Genomic DNA, 14,494 nt, shown 5'->3' with positions numbered 1-14,494 from the left:
AATAAACAAATAAATAAATAAATAGAAATGGGAACAATTCTTATGTCATTTTAAAAAGATTATGCAATATAACATTTGTGAAAAATGATAAACTGCTAAATAATTGTAAGGTACAATTTTTCCTTAAGCTGAATTCTTCATCAGTGAGCTACTCAATTTGTATAATCTAGAGCTGCCAGACTGCCGGAAAAAAAAGTAAGCATCTGACATTCAGACACAGAAAACCCTGAAAATAGTCCGGTATTCAAATAAATTGTAAAACGATTTATTCCAAGGCCATACCCCACATGTACAAACAATGACATGCACCCCTTCAAAGACTTCACAAAAAGAGCAGTCTTTACATTTTACGTTTTATAACAATTTGAAGACCTTCCTTTGCTCCCATCAAAAAAGTCTGATAAAACTGAGTTCCATAAAGTATCTAATGTATTTTCTTGTTTCTGTAAAACGTATTGTCTCTTTAAATGTGAAATATGCAAATGTAACATTTTATTATGAAATTGTTCTCAACGTCTGAAATTCTTGATCATCTACAGAATCGCATTGCCACATAGTTTCTTAAATGACGTAAGAAGATAAACTGTTGAAACCTTTTTTGAGGCCATTTTTTCAGATGTTTACACCTCTCTGACTAGAAGTGCAATGTGGTCTTGACAGCTCCTTTTACGTGAGCAATCTCAGTGGTTACTCAGTATACTGGACAAAGGACGGCAGCAACACCACTCATTTCAAAATTCATATGTTGTAAGTCTTTTAAAACAATGTTAAGATCTCAAATCAAAGCTATTGCTACAGTGATTCACTAATTCCTCGACAGATATTTTAATAAATATTCCTCAACTCTAGAAAACTGTTCATAATCCTTTAAAGCAGGAGTCAGCAAACATGTTCTGTAAAGGTCCAGATAATAAATATTTTAGATTTCTCAGGTCACTTCTCTGCTGCATATTCTTTTTTTTTTTTTACAACTCTAAAATATATTTTTTTAAATGCTTAGCTCTGCTGTACTCTGTTAATCCCCTACTTAAAAAAATAGTAGTGCTAGTCTCTAAATTAGACTGCTCAAGTGTTAATAAAATGTAAACTTCTCATTTTACAGTAAAATAAATCCATGGTTTCTGACCACTAAATTGAAAGTTCATAGACAATAGGAAATGAAGCCCATTCAAAGAGTGGGACTGCATTTCAGATACGCTGTTTAATCAGTAGCACTTTCTTATGGCTTCTTATTCATTTTGAATTGGATAATTCATGCATGTCTTTACCTTTTGTGTGTGTGTGTCTTTACTTTTTTCACAGGGAAAAAAAATCTCCCCTTGTGACTAATTTAAAGTTTGCAAAATCAAAGACTGGAATACTTCCATGCTAAGAGAGGTAGACGCATACACGTAGGTCTATGCACTCACAAGCACGTGTGCAACAAAACCACTATTTGATTTATAAATGCTCTCCGCGGCTAAGAAGGAACCAGTGGAAACCAGCTAGAAGGTACACAAAACAGTCCTAAAGGACGTCCTCATTTGTTTTTATCATATGTGGTTGTTACATGTGAGGAAAACATGATTTGAACATGATTAGTTCAAAATATCAACTAATGCAACAGCATGGTTAATTCAGGTTCTTGATGAAGATAACCTGGCGTTGACTAAAAAGATACAACAGAGAATTCAGCAGGCGTTAGTTTAGACTCTGATACAGTTAAACAGATCTGTTTATAATACTGTTTAATCTATAACACGGGCCTATAGCTTGATACTGAGAACCACAACTCTGTGTGTGTGTGTGTGTGTGTGTGTGTGTGTGTGTGTGTGTTTGCATGTTTTCCTTTCCTACTACAAACTGTGCTGTGAACAAATCATGGCAAATAAATGAGTTGTGAATTTGCTCAAATATATCATTAACAAGTTGGAAGCCTCTTGAATGACGAGCTCATGGTATTCTATAAAAACATTTACAAATTCTAAAGCTAAGAAAGTTGCAAACTTTGGTATCCCTAAGAAAAAAGCTCAATTACGGCAGTGAGCCCAGGCCCAGTTTCTGAACTATAAAAAGTAAAGTTTTCAGTGCAAAAAGAGTATCTTGATAAATAGCAATGACACAACAATCACATGAAACAGTTAAACACTATAAAACACATAAGTAATACCCTGAAGGCATGTTTTGGTATTTAAAAAAAGGTACTTTGGGGCTAGGAGAAAACAGGCTGTTTTACCTATTTAACTGTGAGGTGAGTCTGGGCGGAGGACCGTCTAAACACTCCCTTTTGGCAAAAAGACTCAACACATTTATAGCTCATCATGTTTTTTCTTAAATGGCCACTTCGGGTGTTGCAATACGTGGTCTGCAGCCTGAAGGACAAGGTACATAAATTCTTCTACATCAAAAGAGTAGTTGGTAAACTTCGGGTGTTCCCCCAGAGTTGGGTGGTGGCCCTGCACAAACGAAGCAAAAGACAAATTGGTAAGGTGTTGAGGATGTGGTTTTCTGAACAAGAAGAACGTTATTTTACTTTGGCCAAAGAACTATTTTAGTTTATGCTCTACATCAGAGGTTGGCAAATTTTTTCAGTAACAGGCCACATAACATATATTTTCAGCTCCATGGACCACAAAGTCTCCACCACAATTATTCAACCCTGCCAATGAAGTGCTCAAGCAGCCATAGACAGACAACACATAAACAGAGGAGCAGGACCATGTCTCGATAAAACTTTATTTATAAAAACAACTGGAGGGCCAGATTTAGCCCACTGGTCTGTAGTTTCCTGATCCCGTCTCTAAATAATTTAATAGATCTCTCTAGGCCCAAATTTCATGAAGTTCTCTTTTCCACATAAAGAGAGAGAGTAATTAATTTCTCCTTTCCCCCAATTTGCAAATATAAAGCACAGCAACTCACGATTCCAGAGAAGAACCATTTTATCTTTGGATTGAAGTTCAAAGATAGTTTGTCACATTAACTAGACACTTTAAACCAATTAAAAAGAAAACAGGATGAGTTTTGTCCTGAACTTTACCTTATCTTGAGGAAAGACTTTGCTCTGCCTTCTCCAAGTGATGTAGTGGACGCCTCTCAGCCTGGCCAGGTCCAAGTAACAGCGTTCATCTCCACAGTTGTATCTAAGGACACAAGGGCATCCACACATGGGGCTTTTGCCTGGGATTGCTGGCCAATTTGCAATTCTCTGGGGAAAAAATTCACCTCCCAAATATGTGCTTACAAAAGGTTTTATAAACGGTAAACAAGAGTGAGAGAGATTCGTGTTCATAGCAGCAGCGTTCACAATAGCCGAAAGGTGCAAACGACCTGAATGTCTACCAACTGATGAATGGATAAACAAAATGTGGTATATCCATACAAGGAATAATTATTGACAATAAAAAGGAATGAGTATTGATCCATGCTACAACATGGATGAACCTTGAAAACATGATGCTAAGTGAAAGAAGCCAGTCAGAAAAGCCCACATATGGTATGATTCCACTTACATGAAATGTCCATAATAGACAAATCTATAGAGACAGAAAGTAGGTTCGTGGTTTCCAGGGGCTGGAAGGGGGATGGAATGAGAGTAACTGCTGACAAGTACTGAGTTTATTTGGGGGGATAATGAAAATTTTATAAAATTATGGTGGTGACAGCAATCAGAGAAGAAAAAGAAAAAAAAGGAATCCAAATCGGAAAAGAAGTAAATCTGTCACTGTTTGCAGATGACATGATACTATACATAGAGAATCCTAAAGATGCTACCAGAAAACTACTAGAGCTAATCAATGAATTTGGTAAAGTAGCAGGATCCAAAATTAATGCACAGAAATCTCTTGCATTCCCATACACTAATGATGAAAAATCTGAAAGTGAAATTAAGAAAACACTCCCATTTACTATTGCAACAAAAAGGATAAAATATCTAGGAATAAACCTACCTAAGGAGACAAAAGACCTATATGCAGAAAATTATAAGACAATGATGAAAGAAATTAAAGATGATACAAATAGATGGAGAGATATACCATGTTCTTGGATTGGAAGACTCAACAATGTGAAAATGACTCTACTACCCAAAGCAATCTACAGATGCAGTGCAATCCCTATCAAACTACCAATGGCATTTTTCACAGAACCGGAACAAAAAATTTCACAATTTGTATGGAAACACAAAAGACCACGAAGAGCCAAAGCGATCTTGAGAATGAAAAATGGAGCTGGAGGAATCAGGCTCCCTGACTTCAGACTATACTACAAAGCTACGGTAATCAAGACAGTATGGTACTGGCACAAAAACAGAAATATAGATCAATGGAACAGGATAGAAAGCCCAGAGATAAACCCACACACATATGGTCACCTTATCTTTGATAAAGGAGGCAAGAATATACAATGGAGAAAAGACTGCCTCTTCAATAAGTGGTGCTGGGAAAACTGGACAGTTACATGTAAAAGTATGAGATTAGAACACTCCCTAACACCATATACAAAAATAAGCTCAAAATAGATTAAAGACCCAAATGTAAGGCCAGAAACTATCAAACTCTTAGAGGAAAACATAGGCAGAACACTCTATGACATAAATCACAGCAAGATCCTTTTTGACCCACCTCCTAGAGAAATGGAAATAAAAACAAAAATAAACACATGGGACCTAATGAAACTTCAAATCTTTTGCACAGCAAAGGAAATCATAAACAAGACCAAAAGATAACCCTCAGAATGGGAGAAAATATTTGCAAATGAAGCAACTGACAAAGGATTAATCTCCAAAATTTACAAGCAGCTCATGCAGCTCAATAACAAAAAAACAAACAACCCAATCCAAAAATGGGCAGAAGACCTAAATAGACATTTCTCCAAAGAAGATATACAGATTGCCAACAAACACATGAAAAAATGCTCAACATCATTAATCATTAGAGAAATGCAAATCAAAACTACGAGAAAAATTTTTTTTAAATAAAAAAATTAAAAAAAAACTACAATGAGATATCATCTCACACCAGTCAGAATGGCCATCATCAAAAAATCTACAAACAATAAATGCTGGAGAGGGTGTGGAGAAAAGGGAACACTCTTGCACTGCTGGTGGGAATGTAAATTGATACAGCCACTATGGAGAACAGTATGGAGTTTCCTTAAAAAAACAAATAGAATTACCATACGACCCAGCAATCCCACTACTGGGCATATACCCTGAGAAAACCATAATTCAAAAAGAGTCATGTACCAAAATGTTCATTGCAGCTCTATTTACAATAGCCAGGAGATGGAAGCAACCTAAGTGTCCATCATCGGATGAATGGATAAAGAAGATGTGACACATATATACAATGGAATATTACTCAGCCATGAAAAGAAACGAAATTGAGTTATTTGTAGTGAGGTGGATGGACCTAGAGTCTGTCATACAGAGTGAAGTAAGTCAGAAAGAGAAAAACAAATACCGTATGCTAACACATATATATGGAATCTAAGGGGAAAAAAAAAGGTCATGAAGAACCTAGGGGTAAGACAGGAATAAAGAAACAGACCTACTGGAGAATGGACTTGAGGATATGGGGAGGGGGAAGGGTAAGCTGTGACAAAGTGAGAGAGTGGCATGGACATATAGACACTTCCAAATGTAAAACAGATAGCTAGTGGGAAGCAGCCACATAGCACAGGGAGATCAGCTTGGTGCTTTGTGACCACCTAGAGGGGTGGGATAGGGAGGGTGGGAGGGAGGGAGACGCAAGAGGGAAGAGATATGGGAACATATTTATATGTATAACTGATTCACTTTGTTATAAAGCAGAAACTAACACACCATTGTAAAGCAATTATACTCCAATAAAGATGTTAAAAAAAAAAGTTATGGTGGTGGTTGCACAACTCTGTCAATATATTAAAACCATTGAATTATACGATTTAAATGAGTGAATTGTATGGTGTGTAAATTATGTCCCAATAAAACTGTTTATAGAAACACACACACACAAAAGAGTGGGAGAGATTATTTTAAAAATATTCCCATAACTAAATTATCTTAACTTTCCAAAAGCAGAATAGGATTAAAGAATGGAGGGGACCTTTATCAATAGGACTGTGAACTAGATATTAACTCCTAATACCCCCATCTTTGTACATATGAACGTGGCTTTGGGGTAGGTAACATATCCTCCAAAGCAGAAATTGATCCCAGGTCTGTTGACCTCCAAGGCCTGAGATTTCTCAATGACATTTCTTTCCTTCCCTCCCTTCCTCTCTGGAAGAAATGAAGAACTGAAATAGAATCTACAATTATCTGGCTATTTCTCTAACATATATATATTTTTAAATGTTTTTCAGGGTGTTGGAAGTTCATGACAACTTTTTTCTAATTAGTCTCTCATTTAAATGCCAAGTCAAGGGCTTCCCTGGTGGCGCAGTAGTTGAGAGTCCGCCTGACGATGCAGGGGACGTGGGTTCGTGCCCCAGTCCGGGAGGATCCCACGTGCCACGGAGCGGCTGGGCCCGTGAGCCGTGGCCGCTGAGCCTGCGCGTCCGGAGCCTATGCTCCGCAATGGGAGAGGCCACAGCAGTAAGAGGTCCACGTACCGCAAATAAAAAAAAAAGAAAAAAAGAAATGCCAAGTCATTTTTAAAATGCAACCATAAAATAAAAATATTTAGATGCAAGGAGGGGAAATCAGGTAACAGTAATCACTATTGGTATCCAGAGTAGAATTATTAAAGGAGAGAAGTCCACGTCTCCATAACCAACCACCGAGTTAAAGGAACACTCTGGGAAAATTACTTTCCCCTTGAGGCCTCAGTCTCCCTGTGTATGGAATCAGTGAGCACTAGGCAAAGTGGTGGGCTTGTGTTTGGAGCTGTGCTCTTCACCCAGGCATACAGGTACTCAAACTCTCTATCTCTCTTTTTCTTAATTGCGGTAGAAAACTCATGACATAAAATTTACCATCTTAACCATTTATAAGTGTACAGTTCAGGGGTAAGTATACCTCATTGTTATGTGACCAATCTCCAGAATGCTTTCATTTTGCAAAAGTGAAACTGTCCCCATTAAACACTAAGTCCCCGTTCACCTCTCCCCCCAGTTCCTGGCAACCTCTTCTACTTTCTGTCTCTATGAATCTGACTACTCTATGTACCTCATATAAGTGAAATCATACGGTGTTTGTGCTTTTGAGGGTAACTTATTTCACTTACCATAATGTCCTCAAGGTTCGTCCCTGTCATATAGCATGAGATAGGATTTCTTTATTTTTTTAAGCTGAATAATATTCTATTGGATGTGTGTGTATCACATTTTGTTTAGCCGTTCAACAGTCAATGGACAACTGAGTTGCCTCCACCTCTTGGCTAATAGAAAAACGCGGCTATGAACATGGGTGGGCAACACACAGGTTCTCTTTTTTTTTTTTTGTGGTACGCGGGCCTCTCACTGTTGTGGCCTCTCCCGTTGCGGAGCACAGGCTCCGGACGCGCAGGCCCAGCAGCCATGGCTCACGGGCCCAGCCGCTCTGCGGCATGTGGGATCTTCCCGGACCGGGGCACGAACCCGTGTCCCCTGCATCGGCAGGCGGACTTTCAACCACTGCGCCACCAGGGAAGCCCCAGGTTCTCTTTTAACACAATAATTACACTGATTGCAGGGAGATGCTTTCAGTTTGACAGGAACACAGAAATGCACTCAGAGGAAGGAAACCATAGATTCACATCTCCCGAATCCTGCTGAGATGGGGAAGGAAAGAGATATTTGCTTGCTAAGGGCAATGGCAGGCTGCAGACTTCACATTTTTAGTTTTAGGTCTTTTTTTCTTTTTAGATGCCTACATGATGTGACTTCTTTGTAATGATTAAATATGAAGCCTCTTGATGCTCTGAATGAAAGCCTCAGCTGGCAGAAAAAGCATTATCAGCTGCCTCTATGTAAAACTGTCCCCAAACACTTACAGTTCAAACACAGCAGCCCAGTCTGGAAGGAAAAGTAAATGGGTAAGACCAGCTCCATGCATTCCAATAAATATGTCCGTGTTATGCGTGATCCTTAGCTGATCTAAAAACCCAAGCTCCCTGTGAACATAAAGAACAACAAAAGAAAAAAGGGGAGGAGAGGGAAAGTATTAAGTTGCGTAAGCTCATGATTCATGGTAACAGCATTTATACAATATCTTTCCCAATTTAAGGCACGTTCTGCCATATTTTTTTGCCAATTTCAAATCTACTCCAGAAATTAACAACTTAATTACTTCATAACATTTTCTCTAAGTTAAGCTCCCTTTTTTTTTAACTTATATTTTCTTATTTTAGAAGAAAACTTTTATACCTGTCTTAAATGGAAAACCAGTAACTCATGACATGAACAAAACTGTAAAAATAGATATAATGAAACTAAAAAGCATTATTCCAATCTAGGTAGATAACATTGCAAGGCAGAGCTCTGAGCCTGAGGCTTGCTCCCTCTTTATGAAAAATGAAATTAGCAAGCATTAAAGTGATGTTATGATATATTCGTACCAAACTGAAAACTATTTCCTTAAAATCATATAGGAATTTTTACAAAATAAAATAAATTCTTCCTTGTGTGATTTGAGTCATTCGATTACCATCTGGGTACTCCTAAGATTGTCTTGGATGCCATGACGGCATTTTCCTGTCTTTGTGGATTTATGAGGGATAAATCCACAATTGTATGCACCTTGGGACTGTAAAAGTAGTCTTGGAATTCAAGACACTAAAAGATGTGCAAACTCTGAACCGAAAGTCAGTGAGGCTGGGAAGAAATGCTGGACAGAGGCTAACACTCTGAATAAACATAATGGAATCCGATCTCCCAGTCCCACCCACTCCGAGTGAAGAAAAATAAATAGGTCCGCTCGCATCTAAGAAGGGAAAGCAAATTTCCTCTTAATCAGCTTCACCTCTTTAAAGAGCTTCCTCTCCCAGCAGAACAGAAACGCCACACTCCGCACAAGGGAAGGGAGACAAAGCCACCAAGTGTGTCTCACACGAGGTACATGTGCCTCAGTTTCCCCAGGGATGCCAACCGATACCGAGGCAAGGAGGGGCATTTGTCCGGGGGAATATATCCGTGGAGTTATTATTTCTGGAAAAGGCCCAAAGGTCAGGACTCACAAACCTCGATGCCGTTAGGTTACTACTGTGTCCCTCAGATTGGCAAGGTCTGAATTTACTGTCACTCTTCCTTCATCGGGGAAACCCCTACGTATTCTTCAAAGCCAGTCAGCGACAGAGCCTCAGAGGTGCCCCCCCGCCCAGTTCTTTCATCCTGACCCCGGGCCCTCTTCTACCTCCACATTTTTCCTCAGGTGGCAATGAGGGGAGTCACCGTGGCGAAGTGTCACCCGTCCAATAGGAATAGCTTCGCCAACCTCACAAGACTCTCAGAAGAGGGAGATGAGACAGAGCTAGGGAAGCATAAGAGTAAGTCTCAATAAATGACAGCTGTTCTTGCAACTGCTATTTATTCATATTCAGTGTCTGAGGTCCTCAAGACAAGAGCCATGCTTCCTTCATAACTGCATTCCTACTGCGAGGCCCATGGTAGGTACCTGATGAAGATGTGTGGTATAAATGAACAAATGTATAATGAATGAGGTGCAAAACTCCCACACTTACCAATAAGTTTAAACCTAGCTGTGTCAGGCACCCTATGCTGGTATATGTATACTTTTTTTTTTTACATAGAAAAAAACTGTTTGGACAACAAGACTATGATAGTGGGTGGGCCAAGGAAGGAGAGAAAAGTTTTCACTTTCCTTTGGAACTTTTCTGTACTGCTTGACCTTTTCTACCAGGAACATGTATTATCTTTACAGTATTATTGTTTTCATGTCAACACGGGTTACCTAGACAGTAAATGATAGGCAGATTCTGTCTTTCCAAGCTGTTTACTTGTATCAGAATTTTAAAAGAAATGTAATATTTGAAAAGATTTTTAGAAGCCTCATATTATTTGATGAACCTCAAATTATTCCCTTAATTATTCCCATATTGTAGGTCAGAAGTTGAAACCCAGCAGCTAGCAGGCAAGTGAAGTCTACAACATTTTTTTAAAATTCGGAATTAGTTGCCGACTTTTAGAAATTCAGAAATTTCAAATGAAAATCAGGATTCATCACTTCTCTTTAAAAAAGGGATGGTGCGGCAGCATCAGGCCCCTCACAGCTGAAGAGCTTCCGCCCCCTACGCCCGGGGTCCTCACCTGCCCATTTCATCCACCAATGGCGTCCGCTTGTCCCTTCCAGGTCTACATGCGCCAACAACTCCCATTTACAAAGTCCTTCCTCTCCCCCATTAACTCATCAAAATCAAAGACGACAGTGTCTGCCCAAGAGTGGGTTATTACTTACTTATACTTATAATCGACAATCTGGACCTCAAATGTAGATACCGTTTTCAGTGCATTTACAAGCTGGGAAAATAAGAGAAACCTTTAGAATTCCTTTTCCTTCCTTCTCTTCTGTTTTACTTACCTTGGAGTCCCCCAATTTTTATTTTTCATATAAAATATTTTTCAAGCATTAAATATCCTTCAGGTCTATTGTGTTTAACCCTTAACTGAGTTCAAGTGCAGGCTCCACGCCTGCATTTTAGGGAAGATACGCTACCTCCCTAAAATTGCACTGCTCTGAGTTGCTATGAGGCTGCGGGGTGACAATTCGTAAGAGCAAAGGGCTTGACATAGACGCACATGAAGTGTTAGCTATTGTTACTGCAATAGTTAGTCCCTCAACTTTCAACATATATTCGTTGGGTACCTACTTTGTTCCAGAATTTTCTTCCTACCCATTATCTCATTTCAGACAAACCCCTAGTGCTCTGGAACCTCACCCACCAAAAATACTAAATTCCGGGCAGAAAAACATTTTCAACAGCTCTACGCAGGAAAACAACTATACTTCTAGCGAAGAGAAACTAAGCATGATTAATCGATCATCGAATGCATCGTCATGGTTCTCTATGTCCCTCACAATTCTAATCTTGAAGTAGGGCAGGATTGCAGGAACCATCATTTAATGAGAGCGTCTGGGTTTTGCTATCTATTCACGAGTCAAGGAAAAGAGAAAGGTGCTTTCTTCTCTGCCTGGGAGCTGCCTCTCCAAGAGATGCCAATCCTGGGAGAAAAGCAGCCAGTTGGGCGCTCTTTGGCTTGGTATTGGAGCTGAATTACCAAATCCCACCTTTGGGCAAAAGCATCCGGGCGATCAGCGCAGCTGGATCTGAAAACGTCGATGGCTGCAGTGCAGCACCCACTGATGCTACCCCTTCCCGATGGACTGGGAGGCAAGGTGGGTCGGTCTCCTCCAAGGTCAAATTGTGTTAGGGCAGTGGAACGCTCTGCTGAAGAAGCAGGCTCAGACCCTGACGAACCTGGCTCACCCCTCATTACTCTGCTCATTACCTGGGTGACCTTGGGCATGTTTTTTAACCTATAAGCCTCAGTGTCCTTGCCCAGAATAGAGGATAATAATAAAATACCTATATTTTCGGTTTGCTGGGAAAGTTACCGTACAGGTATGGGGAGCACATAGCAATATCCTTGGTACATAATTGCAGCCAATACCCGTTACCTCTATCAATACATACTATTGATCTGCCTGCTAATGAGGCTTCTCACCTGTCTACCCCAACACTGCATTACGTGACACTTTTATTTCCAGGTGTTTAAAACACACATACGTACACTGTTCATTTCTTCCATGCACACAGCTCACAATCAATGCCTCGTTACACCATATGTTCATGTCCTCCATAATCCATGTGCATCTCAAGAAGAGATGCTAACTACATAATTTGGATGAGGCACCCAAATTAATCTGTGTGAAACATTTTCCCCATCAAAACCTGCCCCCAATTTCCCTCCCATCTCAAGCCCACTGAACTGCTTAAGCCAAAAGCCCAGGAGTTCACGCTTGATTCTCACTGCCTCTCCTGGCCGTACCTGTGGCTATAACTGTACATTCCCACAACAAGTATCACAGGCTTTATCTCCAAGATACATCCTGAAACCACTTATTTTGTCATCCCTACTGTCACCCGCTTCATCTAAACTCTTATCGGGGCAACGGCTCTTAATCAATCTCCCCACTCCTACTCTTGCAGCCAGAGTCATTTACAAATAAGTAAGTCACTTACATCTCTCTCTCTGTGTCTTCATTTTCTATTTGCTGCTGTGACAAATTACTACAAACTTATCATCTTAAAACAACACAATTTATCCTCTTATGGTTCTGTAGGATAGAGGTCCTACACAATGAGATAGAAACCTCACTGGGATGAAATCAAGGTGTAGGCAGAGCTGCACCCCTTCTGGAGTCTCTAGGGGAGAATCCTCGCCTTTTCCAGCTTCTAGAGGCCATCCACATTCGAGCAAACCTTACTATTGCAAGGACATCGTCCAGTCATGCTGTTGTAGGGAGGCTTCCATGGTGATCTCCTTAAGATTAAGTATAATTTATGAATTGATGTTGTTGAAATGAGTCAGGGAGGCTAAGAGGTGAACAATTTCTAAGACACCCATGAAAAGGATGGAGACTTTTCCAACTTAATCTGCTGCTGGATGCCACAGTCCTGCCACAGTCCATCAGCCATCTCCCCAAAGATACTCTCCCACTGTTTTGCTGCTAGTTTGCCCAGAGACAAAAAATTTGGCAATCCATGGCCGCAAAGGCAGGACTCAGGCAGTTTTGTCTCTGTTTCCACACTGAGGTGGTGTGATGAATGTCTACAGTAAGGCAAAGCTCATTCAGCAATGGATGGTTTGATGACTTGCAGTAGAAATCCAATAAATAAACTGGGCACAGCCATCAGACTTTTCTAAAAGCTAATAATTTCAAATCAAAGCATTTGGTATGATGTGAAAAAAATAAAGCACATCAGTCATAGGAAGTGAAATTCAATATGACGCTATTAAAAATGCATCCCAAAAACTAACCTCATTTTGGTTGAGTATTTTCCGGTATTCTGTGCTCCGTGCGAGAATGGTGACTCGAATTTTTCCATCCTGTGGAAAAGGCAAAATAATGCTGTGTATGCCTGGACAGATAAATGAACAAATGAACTTAAAATGTGATTTTCACCGAGAGATGAAACTCAATAAGGACACCTTTATGAAACTTTTTTTTTTTTTAGCCTGATTTCTTCACAGTTCTCTCAGGGGATAAAAATGCATCCACTTTAGCCACAGAAGGCAAAACCCGTCCATCATACTACTTCTTTTTGGTTGGGTGGGTGGATTTGGGGGCAGAGTTTATGTGGGCTGGGTAGGGGTTTGAGGAAGGATGGAGAGATACAGGGAAAAGAAAAGGAAAAGAAAAAGAGAAAAAAACACATTCTTCCACTATCTTTAGTTTATCGAAATTTTCTCGGTTGTTGACATCTGATTTCAAATCACTCCAGGTCAGAAAACAACCCAGAAAACACTGTCTGCTGATGATCTCCTTTTTCTGCAAAGCTGGTATTGATTTTTATTCGGGGTGAAAAGTCAAGACCACCTCAGAACCCATAATGTAGTCATTACCTTGGGACCCTCTTGTGTGATGTTCAGTCTGTGTAGTACATGCTGAGAAAATGCCCGGAATAATCCGGTATTTTGACAGCCAGAGATCTAAAATAAAAAAATATTTCCTATTACAATGAATAATATCTGCATTACTATTTAAGATGTTCTCAAGTTATATGTGTTATCTTAAAATCCATCAAGAATAAATTCTCTGAACAGGAATGTTAACCACAGATGACATGCTTACCAGAGGGGTATTATAGAACAGCCCGTACCTCATCCGGGGGAGTAAGGAAAAAACAGCTTCTTTAAAACATACCTAAGAATGAAGATATTTTAAAAGGTAAGAGAACACAGTTTGCACCCTTCACACCAAAACAGCACAAATAATTACAGAAAATAATTTAATTAATCTCTGTTTTGCATCAAAATATTTTGCATAGCCAATTGTTTCACTCAAGTGAAATTCATATTCCTGAAAAAGCTATGAACAAAAGGTTTTAAAAGCTACATGGTTAATAACCATGATGATTCTAGTTATTACAAAAGAAACTGAGTTAGAAATCAATGGTAATAGCTCGTAGAAACTCAGATTAAATATTTATTTGATGAGTGGGTCATCTGTAATGACAGTTATTTACAGACATTTCAGTAAAGTTTCCAGTACCCTTTTGGAATCATAAGTTTTCAAATGTATAACATCATAATCAGTAAATGCTTTCCATGTATCGGAGAACAGGTCACCATATCCGTAGGAGCTCTGAAAATGGAAACAAAATAAGTTAGGGAATTTGGCTAAACTTGGCTTTTCAAAAATGTGAGAAAATAGCTGAATTAGCTTCTTAGTATTAAGAACCAGCAATCCGAAATAAGCTCATAAAACCCATAGAAAAAAAATGGATTTTCATCTTGGGCCTGAGCAAGTCCCTAATCTGATGTAATATCATCAGAAATAATCACCACAATTATAATCTTAGCTTTCCATCCT

General features: G+C 39.4%; 1 protein-coding gene across 7 annotated transcripts in view; it reads right to left on the bottom strand.

Moving 5' to 3' along the window:
* EOGT (EGF domain specific O-linked N-acetylglucosamine transferase) overlaps nucleotides 1-14,494 on the bottom strand; it is a 47,891-nt gene that overhangs the window by 12,061 nt on the left and 21,336 nt on the right. For 4 of the 7 annotated variants that reach the window (XM_033424797.2, XM_004268003.4, XM_033424799.2 and 1 more), the window contains 8 exons: nucleotides 14,174-14,266; nucleotides 13,754-13,825; nucleotides 13,525-13,611; nucleotides 12,940-13,008; nucleotides 10,355-10,416; nucleotides 7,935-8,054; nucleotides 3,020-3,122; nucleotides 1,853-2,435 (listed from right to left, as the gene is read on the bottom strand). In XM_033424797.2, the coding sequence (XP_033280688.1) occupies nucleotides 2,289-2,435; nucleotides 3,020-3,122; nucleotides 7,935-8,054; nucleotides 10,355-10,416; nucleotides 12,940-13,008; nucleotides 13,525-13,611; nucleotides 13,754-13,825; nucleotides 14,174-14,266 (753 nt within the window). In that variant the 3' untranslated portion in view covers nucleotides 1,853-2,288. Of the gene's footprint in view, nucleotides 1-1,852; nucleotides 2,436-3,019; nucleotides 3,123-7,934; nucleotides 8,055-9,292; nucleotides 9,410-10,354; nucleotides 10,417-12,939; nucleotides 13,009-13,524; nucleotides 13,612-13,753; nucleotides 13,826-14,173; nucleotides 14,267-14,494 lie in introns of those variants that run through there. The other 3 variants (XR_007479654.1, XM_033424798.2, XR_004482369.2) reach the window with 3 other exon arrangements.

The sequence above is a fragment of the Orcinus orca genome, chromosome 10, assembly GCF_937001465.1.
Source record: "Orcinus orca chromosome 10, mOrcOrc1.1, whole genome shotgun sequence".
NCBI classification, from domain to species: domain Eukaryota; kingdom Metazoa; phylum Chordata; class Mammalia; order Artiodactyla; family Delphinidae; genus Orcinus; species Orcinus orca.
This window is presented reverse-complemented; position numbering and strand designations above follow the sequence as displayed.